The 22,090-nt window shown below is 41.4% G+C and overlaps 1 protein-coding gene across 3 annotated transcripts in view; it reads left to right on the forward strand.

The window, feature by feature from the left end:
• LOC118287711 (inactive ubiquitin carboxyl-terminal hydrolase 53) overlaps window positions 1–22,090 on the forward strand; it is a 31,764-nt gene that overhangs the window by 4,057 nt on the left and 5,617 nt on the right. For all 3 annotated transcript variants that reach the window (XM_047336335.1, XM_035613181.2, XM_047336336.1), the window contains 13 exons: window positions 5,276–5,930; window positions 6,622–6,714; window positions 6,890–7,024; window positions 8,339–8,449; window positions 9,409–9,491; window positions 9,676–9,760; window positions 9,984–10,130; window positions 11,865–12,014; window positions 14,190–14,334; window positions 15,524–15,670; window positions 16,958–17,104; window positions 19,312–20,092; window positions 20,844–20,911. In XM_047336335.1, the coding sequence (XP_047192291.1) occupies window positions 5,787–5,930; window positions 6,622–6,714; window positions 6,890–7,024; window positions 8,339–8,449; window positions 9,409–9,491; window positions 9,676–9,760; window positions 9,984–10,130; window positions 11,865–12,014; window positions 14,190–14,334; window positions 15,524–15,670; window positions 16,958–17,104; window positions 19,312–20,092; window positions 20,844–20,911 (2,236 nt within the window). In that variant the 5' untranslated portion in view covers window positions 5,276–5,786. The remainder of the gene's footprint in view (window positions 1–5,275; window positions 5,931–6,621; window positions 6,715–6,889; window positions 7,025–8,338; window positions 8,450–9,408; window positions 9,492–9,675; window positions 9,761–9,983; window positions 10,131–11,864; window positions 12,015–14,189; window positions 14,335–15,523; window positions 15,671–16,957; window positions 17,105–19,311; window positions 20,093–20,843; window positions 20,912–22,090) is intronic.

The following is a 22,090-nucleotide window of genomic DNA, read 5'->3' on the forward strand; positions in this document are numbered from 1 at the left end:
ATGCCTTCACGTCGAACACGTCGAACACATCCACGTCTCACTGACTCCCTTGGCTTGTCAGAGCTGCTGATGCACAACACACCCTTTGCCCGATTGCTCTGAGGTGCTGGCCTTAGCATTTTCCCCTTATGGCAGAGGAAAAGGAGTCGGTCTTGTGCTTTTTTCTTGACAAGTCTGAGCAAGCCTTTGTTTACAAAGGAAGACTGAACTTCCTGTACTGGTGTTCCTGAGAGAAAAAGCGAAATTACTTCTTTTGTTTGACCTCCAGTCGCATCTATACTGCACACTTCCACAAAGCAGGGATGAGTTGTGTAGGTTTTGTTTTCTACCTGTAATTAATTACTTTATATGAGTAATATTATAATTTTTTTTGTCACCTCTGTTTGCAATTTGGTGGAAGAAGGTGCCTGACTACATGAAAAGAATCTGCCTTCATCCAGGGTTGAGTTGTTGTTGTTGTTGTTGTTAATAAGTTGGTAATTACAGTTGTTTCCATGTTGTTATTATTATTAAGTTATTGTTGAGTAGTAACAGCATCATTAACACATATCAGTGATTTTCCATTTACGCAATGTGTAAATGTGTATGTTTTTTTGCTTATAAATGGTAAAGAGGAAGGTTCTGTCTCGTGAAGTACAATTGGTGTGATGTTAAATTTGGTCAAATCAAGTCTGGCATTTTGGTCAAACAAAGATTGTTTGATTTCAGTTCCTCTAATTCAACAATCTGTTCTAAAGAAAAAGAAAATGGATCACTTTTTATACACAAATCTAGCATTCACATTGAATTAACAGTAGCGATGGAGCACAGATTGACATCTTGACAAAATGGTACAAAGAGCGCGGACATCAGAAATGTATCCAACATTTTTAGTCCGGCACGTGTCCCACTCCTGTTACAAAACACTGCCTTCAAATATTGTCCAACAGTAGTCAGTCATTAGTAGAATATGCAGTTCATTTATTTTTTCCCCCATGTCCCTTATGGTTCAGTGCAGCCTGTTTTGCACGACAGATCTGTCACTGAGAACGTGAGTTGACTTTGTGGTTAGAATAGGCGAGATTGCATAGATAAAAAGTATCCCCGCGTGGCCAAAAAATGGGAAGTGAATAACTAAAGTTAAAAAAATAATAATAAATAAATATATATATATATATATATATCTACACAGTGAAAAATATCTCTGCACCAACAGTAAAAACAATTTTGCTGGTAACAGTAAAATGTTTTAAATATAGTCCGTATTATGGTTACGTTAGTTTTATATTTAACATGTTAAGATATTTTAATAGATTTTAATAGTATAGTATTCCTTTTGGTGGTTGATTTTTTCCCTTTTTTATGCTCTTTATTGCTTTTTCTTTCCTTTTTTGTTGAATGGGCGTATCATTCAGTTCTCCGAATATTTATTTTTGACAACCTTATTTCCCCAAGGCGATTAATGATTTAATCTGATTTTATCTCTCATCTTCTCTCATATCAAAGTACACTGCTCTTCATCTCTCAGCGTTGCATGTGATGTAACTCGGCTTGGTTCATGTGCAAATTATAGCTGGATTGAAAAAGCCAGGGTCAACTCATTTTGATTACCTGTCGAGAGGAATTCCGACTGTTCCATGAAAAACAAAAACATACATTTGGTATTTACAATACAAGAAAGTAAAATCAGCCTAAGAAAATTGTGTCATTCACCAGTGAGGCTCGAAATGGAAGGGTGTCAACAGCCGTCTTGATTTACATGAGTCAATGACGTAATCCTGGCTTCTGGACAGCATTATGACCAGCCAGTCGAGTCTTTTTCTCCACCTAGTTTCACAAACAAAGAAAGATGTCTGTTGACTTTGATCATGAGGGATCTATTTTTAAATTTTTGAAAACAAGATTTTTGTATTACAATTTCATAAAACATAACAGTATACAGGACTGCAGAGCTAATGTTCATGTTGGCACAGCCACCTGTGCAGACAATTTACATAAATCCTTGTTGCCAGTCACTCTGTATCCCGGCTCGAAAGTTGGGTACAGTACAGTGTGTGCCACTTTAACTTCTCTGGATTGTAACTCAGCAAGTCAAAAAATGAATTTGGTGTCCCGCAGTGCAACCACTACACGGTGAGGTTGACATTTTTGTTCTGAGTTCTCCACAGCTATAGTCTCATCACATCAAAAATGAAAATCAAATGACAAACATGCTTAAAGGGAACCTGGTATTTTCCTTTTTTCTTCTGTGTTAAAATGATGCTCCTTGTCCTTAAGCAACGGAGCATAATCTTGTTATATTAAAATAATTGTGGTCAGCAAGTGCCAATTTCATTCAGACCTAAAGAGGGTTTAGCATAAGTGAGGTTGGCACTTTTTCAAGTGGACCACCACAATGCAATAAAGGATCGGATAGTTTTTACACAGTTTTCGAATATTTACTCAAGCTGTTGTCAGCAGTGTCACAATTCAAAGCATACGTTGACTTCATTCTCGGTGCCGTCAGCCTGACGTTTGCCGATGCTGGGTGTTATTGTGTTATCTGCAGAAACAGCAATAAATCCCCTTCTTTGTTTTGTAGGAAATCAATGATTTGTAATATGGATCAGGGTTTAATTTGACCTGGAGTGACTGTGGTGCCGCAGTGATTGTTGACACCCCGCAATAAGAATAAAGGATATTAATAATATTGTTATTCAAATATAAGAATGATGGAACCGGTACTAGTGCCTCACTTGTAAGTTGTTTCCCTCATCAAAGAAATGTTAAGGCACATAAGAGTAACATTGTTTTTTCCGTTTTATTGCATGATATCAAGTTGTCGATGTGCCCATATGTGCTTGGAAAGAGATTTTAAAGACATATATACATAGTGTCAACTTGTCAGAGCACGTGATACCGTTGGTAAAATTGGCTTGTCTGGGTGAAGTGTACACTTTTCCTTGTGTATACTTGTCCCTCCACCCCTGAAACTAATCCGAAAAAAGCAGCTCTTGGGAAACTCTGAGCTTTTTAGTAAGTGCGGTGGAAGGCTGTTGTTATAGAGACACTTGCAAGGTAACAGGCAGGGAGGTTATGTCGGAGTGGCAACCCACCGTGACGTCACCCATCGGTTTGCGTGTGATTCGTTTTGAAGCCTCGAGTTGAGCAATTTGGCCAGCGCCAACTTGTTTTTTTGAAACAAGAAGTCATTATATTTTGAGGAGCGATAGTTGGGCCTGACTGACGGCTTGTCCGCTCCACGTCCACCAACACCTGCGACATGCAGCCATTGGACAGTACTAGCTGTCAATCACACCGTATCCATTTCTCTAAATGAGACCACAATTTACCAAAGGAACATCATACTCTATTGAAGAATCCCTGAAACTAGAGATTGAGCTTGTAAATTCCTGAGGAAAGTCATTTTTTCATAGATTTCTATTAAAAGCATTTCTATATGCAACCAGTGGAGTCGCCCTCTGCTGGTCATTCCAGAGAAAACTGGTTTCAGGCACTTTTTCATTGGCTTGACTTTCTGGACCAGTTGACTACGTCCATTTTTATATACAGTCTGGTTAAATCATGTTAAGATGACTGTTAATGCTGAACTTCACGTCGCACCATTAACCTGCTGGAAGGTTACAGCGTTGCGACATTGTCATCCATTGAGGATTCCTTAAATTCCAGGACGGCAACGTTGTCCAACTGGTTTTGGCTGAAACTTGTGTCTGGTTCTTGAGACTGTTACAGGAGGGAAGTTTCATTGTTTGTTCTAAGTAGGGCAGTATTTTTTGTCCTCACTCTGAATAACAAAATGTTCTTTTTTTCTTTGAGGTTCTTTTTTTTTAGGTGTGAGTGACTAAAGCTGAATGAATCACCATGTATCACAGAGGGAACTATTGCTCATTGTTGCTTCTCTGTACTTTTTTTTCGGTGCTTGAAGCACATCTGTTTTGTCACAACTTCAGTTTCACATAAAGTCACACAGCGAGCTTTGTTATCATTCAGAATGACACCAAAGAATGTCCTTTAAAAATCAAAATACAGTTTGGGACTGTATGTTCCTCTTGGGGTATTCACTAATGTAGTAACCTAGACACATCTTCTGCTGCCTCACTCTGCAAAAGCATATTCATCCATCAAATCCCTGTGTTCGGCACTGCTTTCACTGCAGGGTGCACATTCATTGTAAATTTTGTTGGTGTTACTCATTATGTTGTAGAAGATGCATGGGCTGCAAGTATCCCCAAATTGAACTGCATCTTCGGCGGTTTGTCATATTTTCCTCCACCGCTCATCTCATGTTAGAAAAAATAAATAGGTCAGGCTGGTGCTCTTTTGTAGTTGTGTTTATGAAAGAATGACAATGCAAGGCAAACTGACAAAAACAAAACTTGAAGCAGGATTTTACAAGAGATTTTTGCACTTTCCCCTGAATGCAGGAAAACACCCTATTCAAAATTGAGAGGAAAATATCTTCATATATGAGAATTTACAGGATTTTTTTCCATTTCTAAAACAAAAAACATTTTTATTTTCTAGCTGCAAAATAAGCTATTTTAAAGATTTTGGGCTCTGATTACCCGCAATGGCTATTTGTAATTCTGCTTTATGTTTTCCTGATTAAATCATGAATTGGAAAATGTAATGTTGTAATTGGTGGATTGTAGCACTTGGTTGGTTGAGCAATCAATATTGAGAGCTGGCATAGACTGTGCTCCGCATTTATCAATGCTGAGGGCTGGGGAAGACTGCCGTCAGCGGTGACAGCAGTTCTTTACAGAAGGTGATGCTGGTGGTTTATTTCTCCTGAGCACCAGTAATTGGAACCGAATGAAGTCGAGCAGATAGCAGCACTTTTACCGTCGACTGAGTGTTAATGCTGTGTAGTATTTTCCTACTCTTTGTATTCCTAATGTACAGTTATCATGTACATGACTAAGCGAATTTTGCTTCAATTGAACATGATCTTCGTCAATAAATTTGCCTGAATGTTTATGTGCAAACCTAGGTTTGAGTACTTGACGCCCTCCAGTGCAAAGGGTGTTTGTAAAAGTTAATGTATAAGCTTTGTGGACATGTCCAGTTTAACATCTGACCTTGAAAACATTGAAAAGCATCTGCGCAGATCCATAATATATATCTCCGTTATTATAAAACAACTTCAACATTCTTGTACAAAAAATGGTCAAAAAAATCAATTAAATATACTAGAAAACAGCAAATGCTTACTTGAAAAAGCAGTAACTGATAATAAGCTCCATTGTTGCCATCTAAAATCTCATTTAATCTTATTTGTCTTTCTCTAACACAGACCTGCTATGTTTGCTGTCCTGCCTGGATAAAGCCTCACTGCGAGTGAACGCCTTCAGTCACAGCAGGGACCATGTGGCAAAATTTGTTTACGGGAGTTCACCATCCGTACTGAAGCTGCTTTGAAGCTTTGGGGAGAACCATCAAGACGACAGGATGACTGAGGCGTGTTCCTTCGTGGTCAAAGTGCACCTCATCAGAAGTATCAGACCGCTGATCATCAAAGGCTTCCCAAAACAAAGACTTGGATTGTAATTTTTTTGTGCTGATTTTTTTAATGCATGGTAACGAGTTCTAAATTGAAGATTCAGTAAAATAAGCTTCTACATGAGCTGCAGAAATGGACTAGAAGCCCATGTGTAGCAGGACAGCTGTTGCAACCCGCGGAATAACGTAGCCTCAGACTGTCGGGACTCCCTCCCTCGGGGGCCCAGGGATCTGATCCCAGCCCCACCCCACCCCGCCCTGTTATCTGACCATCCCACCTGTCCGAAGGCAGACCCTGCTGTCCAATGGCATGGGTCAAGTTCTTCAGGAAGCCGGGGGGCAATCTGGGGAAATCGTACCAGCCGGGGAGCATGCTGTCGCTGGCCCCCACCAAGGGACTGCTGAATGAGCCCGGCCAGAACAGCTGCTTCCTCAACAGTGCGGTGCAGGTGGGTCTGCTCTGTGAATTGATTGTTGATCGTGTGAATTAAAATATTTGACAAATACTCAATTTCTCTGCAAAAAATATATTTAGAGCTGCACAGAATAGTAACAATCGCATAAGATAACCTTATTTTTTGACTTGTTGTACCCGTCCTGCAGAAGCTACACATATCAAAAATATAATCTATTTAAGAAATTCAAAGCTTAGTCACTGACTAAATTCATGTATGTATGTCAAGCATGTGCTTGACGGTTGCTTTTTGACTAGTGGGACACTGGCTGGTGAGTCGGCTCGTTACCGCGGTCAGCCACACAGTGAGGTCAGTCTTTGTGACTGTGACTCAGAGGCTGAGACGACGGATGAGCTGGTTGAAGATGATCATTACCTTCAGACTTTGTTTCTGTGAGGGAGTTGTCCCTGTCGCCCGCTCCTCATCCTCATGACCTTGCAGATGATGCCCAAATGCCTTACATAAGAAATACCCTCACCCCCCGTCCCCCGCCTAAATAACACCTCTGTACATTATAACATTATCTTTTAAAAGAAAGATAAGCCTTGGAGCTTCTCATGGCTATTTGCCTTTGATGCCCTTTATTCGTTTTATATTGTTTTTTAAGAAATGCTCCAAAATAAAGGTGAGTATGAAGCTTTTTAGTGTAAAAACTTCCTGACAACCTCCTCTTTTCCTTGTGAAGGTACTATGGCATCTGGACATCTTCAGACGCAGCTTGAGGCAGCTACCTGGACACTTCTGCTTAGGAGAGTCGTGCATTTTTTGTGCGTTAAAGGTAGGGCGAAGTCGGTGAGAATCAACTGTGCTGGCGCCGTTTGTGTCGCGGATGCGGCCACTTGTTAAGTCACACATCGAGACTGCGTATTGAGCAGTGAGGGTGACACAGATGATTTTGGTAAACAAATTGTCCCCCAGTCCATGTGCAAACTAGCCCTTGCTCTCTTCTTCAGGGCATTTTCTCCCAGTTCCAGCACAGCCGGGAGCGAGCCCTGCCCTCCGACAACCTGCGTCATGCCTTGGCAGAGACTTTTAAGGACGAGCACCGCTTCCAGCTGGGCTTCATGGATGATGCCGCAGAGTGCTTTGTAAGTTCCTGTGGCAACCCGGCTTTTCCTGGGGGAAGGAGACTCGCGTATGGAAAAGGGATGTGTGTGTGTATGTTTATGTGGTGTGCTGCCACGCAGTTCGGGTAATGCACTGCAACAAACTGTTTGGCGAGGTCACTGAAAGAGCTTCTGTCCCTCCCTTCCCCTCCCATCACCCCCTGCCACATTGCCTCTAAATATCATCATGACAGGTTATATAAGCGCCAAAAACGCTGTGTTTGAACCTCCTCGTTCTGTGCCACCACATTCTTCCGCATCGTTTCTGAGCTTTAAAAAAAAATCTGATTTCATGCAACCTCATCGTTTTTATATATCGGTTCCAGTTTTCTGCTGCTTTTGGCCAAAGCATTGTTCAGCCTAATCAGAACTTTTTTTTCCCCCCTAACTGCAGTGTAATTTTCAGCTTTATTCTTTTGTTCCAGATTTACTTTAACTCCAAACTACAAATATAAAACATACTCTGCCGCATTATCATCCTTTGTTTTGCTTTTTTCTTCTGTCCATCAAGCTTAATTCCACTGATAACTTGTGCTAGATGACAGCGTACCCCGTAAGCACAGATGTATCCTGATTTTATCCCACAAACCACTGTTTATCCACTTAGGAAGTTCAATTACACAGCAATGGATAAACAAAAGCTAATGTCTCTGGAGCAGAAGCGGAAAGGACTGTACTGTATGGTAACAGTGAGCATTCTCAAATAAGAAATTACCCACAAACACATACTGTTAGTTAAATGCTGAGAAAGCAGGTCTCTGGTGCTCTGGTTCTTTATTTCTTTCTCTCCCTGCAAACTCCCTTCATATAAAAACTCAAGAGCAAACTTTTTACTCAAACTGAAGCTAGTGGCTATCGTTCTTAGACGATCTTAATTCTTACTCCCACAAAGATCTTTGCCACGATGGTTCGCCATTTGACGCGCTGGCAGCCACATGCAGGTGAGGAATTTATGTGAGGTGTTAGCCAGGGACAGGTTAACAGGCTGTGAAGTTGTGCCTTTGCCCTTTGCAGGCCTACCTCACAGCCTTAATATTTAATAAACTCACAAGCACTCGGGAGGGAGCTAAAACAGTGTTGCTCTTTAAATGTCTTCCTTGTGATGTCAGGTTTACAAAAATGTCTCCCAGATTGCAGTGTCCCATTGCACTGCAGATTTACTCTGGGACATATTTGTACTGGAGGTAAAAAAGTAAAAAATGAAATAGCCTATGGTGATTTTAAAGAAGTTGTTTTACAATAACTGAGTTGTAAAATATTTGTCCCATACCTGACAGATCCCCTGTTCTTTCACAGGAAAACATACTGGAGAGGATCCACCTGCACATTGTGCCTGAGGAGACGGACGCCTGCACTTCAAAGTCTTGCATCACGCATCAGAAGTTTGCCATGTCTGTTTACGAGCAGGTCAGTAAAACGTTAGACAGCATTGCTCAAAATTTTACTTGTAATAATTGTTTTTATTTTTTCTTGCTCCACCAATCTGTAAAAAAAAAGGAATGTTAGTAATTCAGGCTGATGTATTTTCTTTTCTAGAGAAGAGGCGTACCTTTTTTTTTTGCAGATGTTTTTGTTCATACAGTGTTTGTTTTTGCAGAGCCTCTACAGTAATGCACAAGCTGAAAACACACACCACTCAGTGTTAGGATTAAGTCTCACACACACACACACACACACACACACACACAGACACACACACAGACAGAGAGACAGGTACATGAATCACTGTCTGAGACAGTAGAAATCCAATCCGTCATGTTTTGAGACTGGGTCGCCCCTGTGGAATAAGGAGGGTGTTTCTGGTCAGATTCCACAATGCTGCAGCAGCACTTCCAGATAAATCACAGATGGTGTACACATAAATTCCTGCACAACACAGACACCGCCCTGCCCTGTGGTTGTGATGCTCCTCGCCGACTCTGTCAGTGTCCCAAACCAGGTCTATCGCCGAATCAAACAGGATAATGTGCCTCTGGGCTAAAACCCCGCAGGGATGCACAGTGGATTTAGTTCTGCCTCGACTCCAGTGCACTCAAATCAGGCAAATATTATAAAAGCCTAAATGAGGATTGCCTGTGTCAGTGGGAGATTGATAACTTCAGAAATGAAAATGAATGCCCGATAATGTTAATAATTTAAGTTTGGGACTAAAAAGGATGCAGAAAAAAAACACACTTTACTACGCAAGGAATGCAGCAAATCTGGGATGTCTTTATTTATTGCCTTTTTTTGCAACTAAAGGAGAGTTTTGTTGGAGGGTAAACATTTCTGATGACATGCCGACTTGATAATAAGTCCTTGGCAGTGGCTCACACCGGTTTATATTGTTGTCCCCCTCTTAGTCTCTCTTTCTCTCCCCTGTGCAGTCTGTGTGCCGTAGCTGTGGGGCGTCATCCGATCCACTGCCGTTTACTGAGCTGGTGCATTATGTCTCCACCACTGCACTCTGGTAAGGCACAGGCAGTGTGAAACTTTCTTTGCCCTTTTCTTCCGTCCTGCTGTCCACTCCACTTTTGACTTTCTACAAGTTTTGTCACATGTGAACTTTTTATCAGACATTTCATACGTAACAGTTTCTTTTCCCCCTCTCTTCTTAATCTCGGTCTCTCACTCTGTCATCTCGTCTTTCTCAGTCAACAGGTGCTTCAGCGGAGAGACGAGTCGTTCGGGGATCTGTTACAAGCAGCGAGTACAATAGGGGACCTCCGTAATTGTCCTGTAAGTTTTACGCGTGCACCAGTTGGCCGCAAAAGCTTTTCATCAAAAAACTTGGCTTCTATTTTCTCCATTAAATGTTTCTTATATTTGCTGAGCCGTTTTAGGGAGGTCCACAAAAGCTTTTTTATTTTCCACTGTTACTGACAAGCCAGTTTTGTAGTTTACTTTTATACATTTATTACCGTATATGTGTATAACCATAGTCTTTGTATTTCTTTTCTAGAGCAACTGTGGTCAGAGGATTAAAATCAGACGTGTCCTCATGAACTCCCCAGAAATAGTAACCATAGGCTTCGTCTGGGACTCTGACCAGTCGGACCTCACTGAGGATGTTATCCGCTCACTTGGACCTCATCTCAGTCTCTCTGCAGTAAGCATCATTTAATCAACAATTTATGGGCACTTTCCAATCTTATAGTTTTTGCTGTCTTTTATATTTTGATCTGAAAGTGGGGTGGAATTTCAATACCAACATTTTTGAGAGTTGGAGGTTGTTTTTCACAAAAATAAAAGAATCTTTGTTTTTGTTTTTAAAGTGGTCAGATTGAAAATTAAGATAAAAAAAAACAGATTTCAGATGGAAATAATTAATTAACACAATATTAAATAACTCTCTCCAGGCATGGTTCAGTTGGTCTCGCTGGAATCGGTCCACTTGCACAGCTTCCATTTAGTTTTGTTGCCTGTTTTAGGCTCAGTTTGTTTTGGTGCAATCAAACGTATGCGGGAAATAAAGTGGGGATTTAGTTCTCTGTAAGTCGGAGCCGTTGCGTAAGCAGTCAGCGCCCAATGCCCAGTTTGCCCGAGCCGCTGATCAAAAAGCCCCTTCCCTCAACTCTGTTTTCCTGAGCATGTGTGTGAAGGAACATGTGGACTGATTTGATGTTACTTTGATAGAGGAGATGAAATGTCTCAGATTTTTTCTTTTTTTTTTGTACTGCTTATATCAACTTTTATTATTTATTTATTTATTTATTTCGAGGATGAAAAATTCAACAACAACAAAAAGACAACAGCAGTTGTTGAAAACAAATCCAACAAAATAGAAAAAAAGAAGACATTTTTCCTTTAATTTACATGCGCGAAATGGAGTAGGAAGAAGTATAAACTTATTTAATCCTACCCCTTAATAGTTAAATAATTATTTCCAATTAACAAATACAATATAGAGCTTGCACTTGCGACCCCTCGTTACATATTTACAATAACATACAGTCTATAATTTACATAACTATAAACAGAGAACCTAAATTGTCTTGAAGATATTGTCATACTGATGTAATGCACAAATGTGGCCATGTGTTCTTGTTTTCTGTCCATACAGTCACATCCTCAGTGTGACATTAAGTTGCCTGCATTGTAAATATTCCTCAATAGCCTGTTCATATCAGTCCACTGTGTTTGGTAGATGAGCTTCAGGAGCAAAAAAAAAAGAAATCAATCGGTGTTGTTCAGATCGGGGCATGCTCCACACATTACGTAACTTCTTTATTAAAGTTTTCAAACTGTTTATCTGACGGCTCCCTCTTGCGTGTATGGAAAGCATACCATCAGAAGATTTTTTTTTCAGACACCCACCCCCCCTTCCCTTTCTAGTATGGCACAAAGGCCTTGATTCATCAGGGAGCAATTCATGTGACTTTATTAGGTATTAAAGGGAGCCCTCCACCCCTTTCATTTGCTTTGAAATCTGTTGTTTGAGAAAGTGAAAGGGAGAGACAGGCTGTGCCTGATACTTGTGAGGGAGAAACAAGTGACACGTTCTCCATGTGTGTGCTAAATATTTTTTCCCAATTCTTTATTTTTCTCTGAAATTTGTATATTATTCCTTTACATAAAAAAAACCAATACTTCATATAATACTAAGAATACTTTTTTAGTACAAGTCTAGATATTAAGTGCTGCAATGACAGTGCTGATTTAAACCAGCCCTTATTTATGCTGATTGTCAGTTCATTCCCTCAGACCTTAATCTATTACCCGATGGAGTAACTGATCCTCCCCTAGCTATCAACATCACTCACGTGCCTGCCCACTAACTGTAGCGTTGATGCTGATGAATTTATATTTATGTGTTTGTGTGTGTGCGTGTGTGTGGACACAGCTCTTCTACAGGGTAACAGATGAACATGCCAAAAAGGGAGAGCTGCTGCTTGTGGGGATGATCTGCTATTCCAGCCGCCACTACTGTGCCTTCGCCTTTCACACCAAGTCCTCCAAATGGGTCTTCTTCGATGATGCAACGGTGAAAGAGGTCAGAAAATGTATACTATTGACGAAATTATCGGTTAGTGCGTTCAGGTTACGGACGGAAAATTAAGCAACAACTATGAATTAGTAATTTATCAGTTCCAGCTTCTGTGAATATGCTGCATTTCGTTGTTTTACGTCATTGTAAATTGAATATCTTAGTCTGAAAAATGTCAACTTGTACGTCGGAAGATCGAAACAGTTTCTTTTTCAACAAATTTTACAGATTTAAAAAATAATCATTTTTCAAAAACAAATAACTGATTTTGCCCAAACAGCAACACAGTTATTCTGACCAAATAGAGCTATTCCAACACACCTAAAAAAATATTTATTTGAATGTGTTTTATAGAGGAATGCAAGGATCAAGTGAATAAAGAGCACAGGAAGCCCTTAGTCTTAATCTAAATTAGTTTATTTACATCTTGTAACAAAAAAGAATTGACTTTTAGTTTAAGGTTTTCAGAGGATATTTGTCTACAATGTTCACAGTTCATCAGGTTAATACAGATAAACCTCAATTCACGAATTCTCTTTTCTTAAAACTGTGCTATTATGTCTAAGTAAAACATGGTTTTGTGATGGCAAGTAGCAGCAGAGAGTAGTGATATTCCATCTCTTCTCTCCATCACCAGTTCTCTTTATCTCCCAATAAGGGCCACATCGATTGCCCTTCATGAGCCTTTGGGTTGATGAGCCTTTATGACACTGAACAGTCATCTAACCCCCCAACCCCCACCCCAATTTCCATTGCAATTCCCCAACTCTGTCAGCACTGCTGCAGTGAAGTGTAGCTAAACCAGTGAAGATCTTTTTTTTGCAGACTCCTTCACTAGATAAGAGTTAAAGGGTCACTGAGAATGCTGAGATGCAAGGTAAAGGTGTCTGCACGTTCGTTTGGACAGGTTAGATAGTTTGTGAATCCTTTCCATCAAATTTTGTCAATGCTGGATATTTATTTCTGTGCCGGTGCACACGCTAGCAGACCTTTTTTTTTTTTGTCTCACATTCAAACAATTTTCTCGGGGACTGCGGTGCAGCGGCTGGCTGGCTCTGTGTCAATCCATCAGCCACTTGTGCTGCGTGTGCAGCCCCCACCCCCGACTGAGACGAAGGAGCTACAGTACTTGTACTACAGTACTTGGCGCCTTCCAAGTCCATACCTGGAATCGGAATTTGCCAGCATTTTCTGTAATTCCCCAAATCCCATTTGCAAAATGACTACTGTAGTGTAACCTGATCGCTGCTTTTCCAGTGCATAAACACAATATGGATTAAAAATGATAAGACACTCGCAAATAGTAACAAGAACCGGAATTCTGAGTGGCAGCTGACAGAATAACTGTAAACCTCTGACCCCGAAATCATTAGGATTTTGTTATTCTGAATAAATTCATCAGTGTTAAATGATAGATAAGTTCCTGATAAGTTAACCCTTTACAGCGCATGCCAGGAGTAGAAGACTAACCAGCACCAGGATTAAAAAAATATATAATTTACATTTAGAAAACACAAGGCACACACATTGTTCAAGTGCATATTCCTTCACCAGCAATCCATTTGCTCTGATTATTTTTTGAAACCCAAGCCATATCTGCAGCATGCACACTTTCCTTTGTTTCGCTTTTTTGCTTAGCATTGGTTCTTCTTTACCTCATCTTTCTATCTCCCCTCCTTCTATGACCCGCACCCCCACCCCACCCATCATTTGCTTAATTAAGGAGCACACAAGCATCTGTTAGCCTGCGGCTTGCCTTTGTGGCGAGACATGCACCTTACACAACGCAGCTAATTGTGATTGTGCGATTTGACCTCAGTACCCTGCATTCACTCTCAAATTAGCCTGTGCACAAGCAAGGCAAGGTTTTGCTTTAAAGTTGTGAGTGGATTTTGTATTTAAAAAAACTGATCCAGTCAGCTTTTGTTTGATTAAGCTTGACTTGGTGATTACCTCAGACTCTGGTGATGTCAGTCGACCTGGGTATTAGTGGATAGGTAAATAAATTAAATGCTTTATATCAGATTACAGATATTCAGCAAAACTTTATAAAATGAAAACAGATGGAAAATTCTACATGTTGTCTAAAATTCGTCTGCTTTTCTGAAATCTAGTGTGATTTTGATAGAGATAGTGTGTTGATCGGCTTTTCTTTGTTTTTTTTGTTTTTTTCCCCTGTAGATCGGCTCCAGGTGGAAAGATGTAGTCAGCAAATGTATCAAAGGCCACTTCCAGCCTCTGCTCCTCTTTTACGCCAACCCTGACGGGAGTGCCATCACCGCAGATGATGCGTCAAGACAAAACAGCAGCCAGTCCCAAGTGCAAGGTATGACATGTCCCCTCAGGGTTGTTTCAGAAACTCTAATGAGGAGCAGCTCGGGGGTCGTAATGATGGCTATTTAAAGTCCTCATCATACTTAACATCAGCTTTGCCCCTGTAGAAGTTCTGTTGGCTTAAGAACTATTCCGCACCAGATGAGGCGGGTCGTTGATTTAGTGTCTTTTTCTGGGAATGACAACTACAAATTCCTTTGAGATGCATTTATCTGGCTTATTAGTGCTGTTGTGCTTAATGCGTTGTTGTTATTTTTGTTGCATTTTGGGAACCATGATCTCATCCCCGGTGACCGATTTGATGGTAATGCTGTATCATAAAACACCCGTTAATATAAAGCTGAGGTGTGCAGCTACCTCTGTGTTTTAGTCTTTATAGATGTAAGAATTGGTGCAGGATGTGGAGGGAATAAAATGAAAAACTGTGAAGTAAGTTTTGGCACCACGGATGGGCTGAGTGCAACATCAGCCAAAATGTTTCTGGTGCTAAAACTCAAAGTGGTCTGCCTTGTAGCACAAATTTAGAGTCTGACGATTGAGTTGAATGTTTGGCTTGTGAGTCAAAGTGTGATTTTTTTTTTTTTTCCCCCCCCTCTATATACCAAGGTGGAGTTAAGTTTTTGATTAAGAACAAATGTATCTAATCTAATTTAATCTCATATATTTAACTATACATAAAAAAATCGCTTCATTTACAAGTTATTTTAAATGGAAATCAAATTCAGAGAAACAACAGCAAGCGAAAAAAAACAACTCTTTACAGGACCTGCAAAATCCCAGATGATGTTAGTTGCCTTTGCAGGCACTAATGAAAATTTGTTGATGACAGCAGCCAACATCTCCACTGGTTGGACTATATATCCCTGGATTTGTTTGGTTGGGGAGGTTTTTATCCCCTTTAAAGATCCTCCGTCAACTCTCCATGCTGGCCGCGCCCCAGGTCCAAGCTGTGGCAGCCACTCACTCACTACCCATCAGAGCTGACGGGGCGCTGGACCAAACGGGATGATCCTCAAAAAAAACAAGAAAAATATTGCGTGGATTTGGATATGTAACTTATGTTTCTTCAGTTCCAGGTGCAGTCTGTGTATTTCTTTGATATCTAATATAGGTTAATCGATGAACTTGAAAAAATAAGCTCTGCTCTTATCCTGAATGTTTCCTTTTTTTTTTTCTTGCAGGCTTTGATTCTCCAGTGCAAGCTCCCAAGAAACTGGACCTCACCAGGGAAAATCTGAACGCTCTTTTGGGCCAAGACTCCTTCAAACAGAAAACCCCTTCGACCTTCAGCAGGGGCAGCGCTCAGAACAGCGCAGGACGGGGACCAGGTAAGGGAGAAAATATGGAAGTGGTAAATGTGTGGGAGAGATTTACACCCCAAAAGTTTTCAATTATAACATGTTGTTTAATCAACTGTTGGGCACTGGAAAAATATCTGCAAGTTATTACAACTTTAACAACAAGTATTAGTGTAAACCAAACATTTTTAAACACACAGTAAGTGTGTCATTGTGGAAATGGAGTGTCTTGTAGTGAACAAGAAGAAACTGCAAACATACAGATAAGTCACATTGTGTGCTGGTTGTAGTTGTAGCCTTGAAAGACCGCTTCATTTATAAATATTTTTTTCCCCACAGAGAGCAGGGACAAACACAGATCTGGCACAGGAAGACAGAGGAAGAGATAATTTAATATCTCTGCTTTCAAACTAAATCTAGCCATGTTAGTAATACAGGAGGGGATTAGAAACCTTTTCAGAGGAGAGAGGTCACAAAGAGCCGCACACTCCTCACATTTAAAGCATGGGTGGGAGAAGGGTGCATATTGAGGCCTTAGAAAATGAAACAAAATTGAATCTCCTTTGATATAAATGCATGTTCCATTACTTGTGGCCGCATAAAGCTGTGAAGGTCCCTGATGTCTATGTGTCGTCATTTCCCTTCGCTTGAAAACTTGTGAGTAAAGCTGCGGTGTGGGGAGGGAGTGTTGCATTCAGCACAATAAAACAGAGAAAAAATAAAGTCAAGTTCAGGGTCAGATTATTAAGTCGTGATTCATCATGTTGTAAAGTATAACGCGTTCTGTTTTGTCGGTGCTGAAGCGAATATGGAGGGTTGTTTGTTTTTTTCCCGCAAACATCATCTTCTCCCCACAGTTATTTGTGCTGAAATTTCCCGACAGCAAACAGACCCACAGTGTGATCATGTTTTCCAGTGCTGTGACTAATCATTGCGTTTCGAGGTGAATATCTGCCAGAGACGGAGGAGAGAAGTCTCTGCATGGCCATATTTCCACACCCTTGCTTTTCCCCCCTCACGTAGCACAAAATGTACCGTATACATCAGCACAACGATGTGTTGTAAAGTTAGCCCCCGTCTACACACTCGGCAACTGCTCAGTGCCTTCGGGGGTGCTGGGGACTAAGAGGTGGAAAACAGTGACAAGGAAAAGAATGTAGTGGCAACAGCACTGAGATAAAAATACTTTCAATGGTGTCTGTCTGTTGTGGTGAAAATCCCCAAGTCACATCAGTTATATACCCCCTGTCCCCTCATTGGGGGAATTGTGCCGAATTCCTGATGGTAATACTGCTACATCTTTTTTTTGTTTTTTAGTGAAAATTGGCACCAGCGATCCCAAGAGTCGCCTCAGGGAGATTTCTCGAGAAGTTGCCCAGCGAGCAGGAGAGGTGCTGGCGATGCATCCGTCCAGAAGAGAGCCCGACAGGAGCAGCAAAGGGAGGCTGGAGGCGCGTTACAGAGGTTGGTTGCAGGCATGCCATATGCTATGTGCGTCAATAGAAGTAGACTATACTGTACAGGCAGTGAATTGTGAGGCTTTACTATACAAAAGGCTATCCCTCTACTTCCCCCAGCCCTTATGTAACCCCCGGTTCGGGAGAAATGTGTCAGAAAGGGGATTAAGTGCTGACGTCTGTTGGAGCCTGCCTTGATCCCACTCTCTCAAATTCAGAGACATTGGTTCCCCTCTCTGTTGTGCACATAAACACGTACAACAAAAACACACGATAAACTAAACAAATCATACAAAAAAAACAGCAACAGCAAAATACTGTGAAATTTTATCAGATCAGGACTCCCAAAAACTCATACTTTGCCACAATTTTCTCGTCTCCTCCTCTTGTTCTTCTCAATTGGAGTTTGTGTGTCTGTTCTAATCAGTGGGCTGACTCGGCGGCTCTTTTAATTCTCCTTTAGTACATCAGTACTTTCAATTAAGGAACACAATTGTGACACACTGCCGAATCTACCACGTCAACAGCAGTAGCCCGGGTTAGCACCAAGCTCACGTCACATTATGATTGAATGCAGCAGACTAAGGGAGGCTAGTGTCGTTGCCGTGATGAATGGCGTGGCGGAAGGTGACACTACTGTTTCTGTAAACGTCCACAGCCCAGGCTAGCACTTTGCTATGAAGACTTCTCAGGGATAAAAAAAAAAAAAACTCAAGCTACTTTCCTACTTGTAATGGACTGTGGGATAACCTGAGGGAATATCTAAGGATCTCTGATTCAATTCAGACCTGTTACCATTTTTCCAATAATGATCCACAGCCGTATGTCGCCTAGACAACACCGAGCTGGCAGCCGAAGCTCTTAAAAACTCACCGGTGTCATATATCCAAGCGAAAAAACACAGACGGCAATGTTTGAAAGTGATTTAGCTCTGGCACACGGGTCAGCAGAACCCAGAGCAACAGGAACTCCATTGTGTTAATTCCAAGGGGCTGACGGTGTAGTAAAGTACTAAATGTACTTTTTTGGGTTGTTTGTTATCACCTGTTAACATGTTACCATTGTTTTCCTTTCCTGGTGATTTGGATGATGACTCCAGTGCAAAGGACACAGCTTCTGACATAAGCAGTGTCAGCTATAGGCTATAATGCGTGGAATAGATTTGTGTTGAATGAGGGTCATTTGCACAATCTAAGTTTTACTAACATGTAGGAGAAGTTACCTTTTTTTTTAAACTCTTTCCAATTTTTCTTGAAATCATCAACCTTTTCCCCACCTTTAAAAAATAAATTATTTTAATTAACTTGAGAAGATCATCTCAGAGATCTTGGACACCAGCTTATGGAGTGTGTTGGTAAATAAGGGGTTGCAAGATCAAGTGCAATACCGGTTTGCAGTAAAGGATGTCTGGCTCATGTATTTTGAGAGTCGCTATTATGGCTCAGAGTGTCCTTGGAACATCAAACACACATCCGCAGCACAATATCACGTTCAGACCTGTAGCTCACCCATGTATGTACACACATATATATACAGTATATGCACAGTGCAACCTTTTGTCATTGATACCTGCATGGTAACTTCAGCACGAGCTGGCTACCCATCCGAGTACGCACCACAGAAGCAAATCGACCCCCCCCCGACGGTCGTAATTTACACCTCCTCCTTGTCACCTGAAGACGTAAATGTCACCTGTTACGCTGTTGTCGTCACGCACGTCCCTCACTCTCTGCCCAACCCGCTGTGTTCTTTTAGGACGGCTTTGTGTCCCGGTGTCGTGTTGTCAGCTGAAAGTCAATATTTTGGTCCTGCTCACGTTATTAATGACACTGTCTTTTGGCACCAGGTGCAGCGGGGAGGGACATAACGGTCAAATAAAATGCAGTGAAAAATCCCCTTTAGTAGGACAAACTTCTCAAAAATCACCTGAATTGGTTTTGTGGTGCTGATTTACTTGATTAAAAGTTGATAAATTTGATACATAAATGTTTGTAGAATTGGAAAAACCTTTATGTAGGTGAAAACATTTGATTCATATACCTGGTTATTTCTTATCTGTTAGATAAATTGATTAGAAACTTGAAGTGTTTCACTGTTATAGTAAATTAAAATATGTTCTTGAATCAGTGACTTCAAGTATCTTTTCAGAATATACTTTGTCGTTCAAAATCTCATTGTTCAACCCTGATGAAACTTCCTCTTACTCAACCTCAGATCCGGGCCAGGACAGGACCTACTCCCGCTCCGTCTCCCCTCCAGAGAATGGCTTCAAGCAACACCTGGAGACCCGACTGTACAGCAGCCAAGGAAAAGGTCCCACTCGGACTGAGCGAACGCCCCACTTTGGGGGGCGCTCCTCCCACGAACCCTCTCGCGCTCATTCCAGAGTCCAAGTGCTGCCCAGTGTGCCCAGTGGCCATCACAGCCGAAAGACAGACCAGACCTCCAATGGATACGATACTGACAGCAGCCAGGACTCCCGAGATCGTCCCGGAAGTGGAGGGAACAGTCGCAGCCGGTCTAGCCGCCCGTGGAAGCCCATGCGGGAGGCGCTAAATGTGGACAGTGTTGTAAGAGGCACTGTTGATGGTACTTCGCTAAGTCAGGAGCGGAGGCAGCACAGTCCCAGGAGAAGACCCAGCAGTCAGTCGCCCTCCCGCGACCGCGAGCAAGACAGAGAGTTTACGTGGGGAGGCCGGGAGGAACGTAAACCCAAGAGCCTGATGACCATCTACGAGGACGAGCAGAGGCACGAAACTGGCGGCAGCCGAAGCTCGCTGGACTCGGATGGCCGGGGCGGCTACAGTGACAAGGACAGGGCGAGGGGCACGGCGACTCTGAAGGTGCGGAGTGACAACTGGAAGATCCAGCGAACTGAATCGGGATATGAAAGCAGTGACCGACTAAGCAATGGCTCGGCAAACCTCGACTCACCTGTGGTAGAGAACTTTTCTTCCAAGGACCTGCGACCCATACCTGAGCTGCATCTGACGAGGTGAAACAGACTGTTTGATCTGAATTGTTTTCTTTTTTTTGTCTTCTCTTTTTTCACAAGCCGAGTACTCTGCAACGAGTGAAACAGAAATAGCTGTGACACAATTCTAGCTGTGTGATGCTTTGTCATCCCATGGCCTGCTCATTTCAGGTCTTGCGAGTGCTGCCATTTCTAAATAATTAAACACTTCAAACAAACGGTTCTAAGAATAGCAAGGCCCATTTAACATAAATGCACACAAGGCAGACCCGCCAATCTAATTATGCCGGGCTGTTATCCGTTGGCTTTGTAGTACAGGTCTTGTTTTGAGATAATGATCCCAACTAGCTGACAACTCCTTGTGCTCCTGCAGATAGCAGACTTCCTCAACTGCCTGTGCATTATTCAAGCCGGTCTACTGATACCGTATCAGTAAATAGCTCCTTAATTATTAATTCTCTATCATATTGTTATGATATTCCTGACGGGCTTCAGGCCGGGAGTCACTGACGGTGTGCAATGCTTTTGATTTTAATTTATTTGGTATGAAAAAGTTTATCTTTTTCACTTTTCCAACTGATTTATGTTAAGTACAACATTTTAATACGTTTAACAGGAGATGCAAAGCATTGCAGTTGAAAAATCATTTACCACGAAAATATATATATTTAGGCCCATCGTGGTCCTCCTAAGTGGTTGGTAAAAGTTCAAGCTCTGGAATATCTTGTGGCGTTCACATTGCATGAATAATTTTATTTATTTTGTGTTTTAGGGATCAGTACCCTGCCAGAAGCAGTGAGGAGTTGAAGGCTGAAATTCTCTACTCCAGATATTCCACTGGTAAGTAAATCAGACTGACTTTTAACCTGTCTTTTATTTCTGCACACGGAATACTTGCAATGTTGTGCATGTGTGCTGCCTAACGGAGAGACCCAGCATTTAATGAGAAATCTGCGTCCTGTGGAAACAGGTCACAAAGTGAAGTATCAGTCTGTCACAAAGGCTCGGCCCTGACATGAAAGAGATTTCCTCCGCGTAATAGACTTCTGTGTGTTGTAAGGTTTCCGAAACATTAAGATAGTACTCTGCAATTTCCTTGATTTATTGTTCCATCAGTGGTGTTAAGGTCGCAGCCTGATTGAAGGGATACTGTATGGAAATAAGTGTGCACTGGGCACTGGCCTTGACCGCTTATGTAATGCAGTACACAGAAAAATGTACATGAGCGCAAAAGAAACATCGACCCAAGTCGTGAACAAGCTTTTCATCGATGCGAAAAAAAAAAACTGTAGTGGATAATGTCGTCTTGCAAATTAAAGAAAAAGAAATGACCCTCAAATATTGGTCAAAATATTTTGAAGTTGATATAACGGTTATTAATGTATTCCAGTCAGGATGGTGGGAGATAAGATGACATGAATAGCAGAAGGTGGTTTATTGCCTAGGCTTCCTCCACATTTCTCATTTAGGACATGCTTGCTCGCTTGTGATTCGCATTATCAGCACAGACCAAAAGTGGGGAAATATCTTTTAATTTAACAAAATGTCTTGGAACATGCTCCACTAATTCCCTCAATGGGAAATCATGAGTTAATCTCCTGAATAAGAGGGGGAGATGAGTGAGCTTTTAGGGGGCCACCCAACTGTGCCCAGCCAGGCAGAAAGTTCCCGGGTCTTGGACTGTCAGGAGGTGGTATTCAAGCACCAAGCAAATAAAATACCATTTTGTTGCACTGCAGTTATTTAAAGGTCCCAGGTCTCCTTCTCCTTCTATCTCACCTTCTCCTTTTTCACTTCTCATTCTTATTCATTGTCTTCTTTGTCTCCTTCCCCGTCTTGTTCTCCTTCTTATTTTTCTCCTTCCTATTACTACTATTCTTTAATGATTATATCTTCATAACTGATTCAACAGATCTACGTTCTTTATTATTATCTGCATTATTTTAAGGCTTTCTTTTACTAATTCAGGCTGTTTGCCCCCTAGTGTATTTAAGGAGAAATGACACTGTTGACCAGGTT

Source organism: Scophthalmus maximus, chromosome 12 (genome assembly GCF_022379125.1).
Source record: "Scophthalmus maximus strain ysfricsl-2021 chromosome 12, ASM2237912v1, whole genome shotgun sequence".
Taxonomy (NCBI): domain Eukaryota; kingdom Metazoa; phylum Chordata; class Actinopteri; order Pleuronectiformes; family Scophthalmidae; genus Scophthalmus; species Scophthalmus maximus.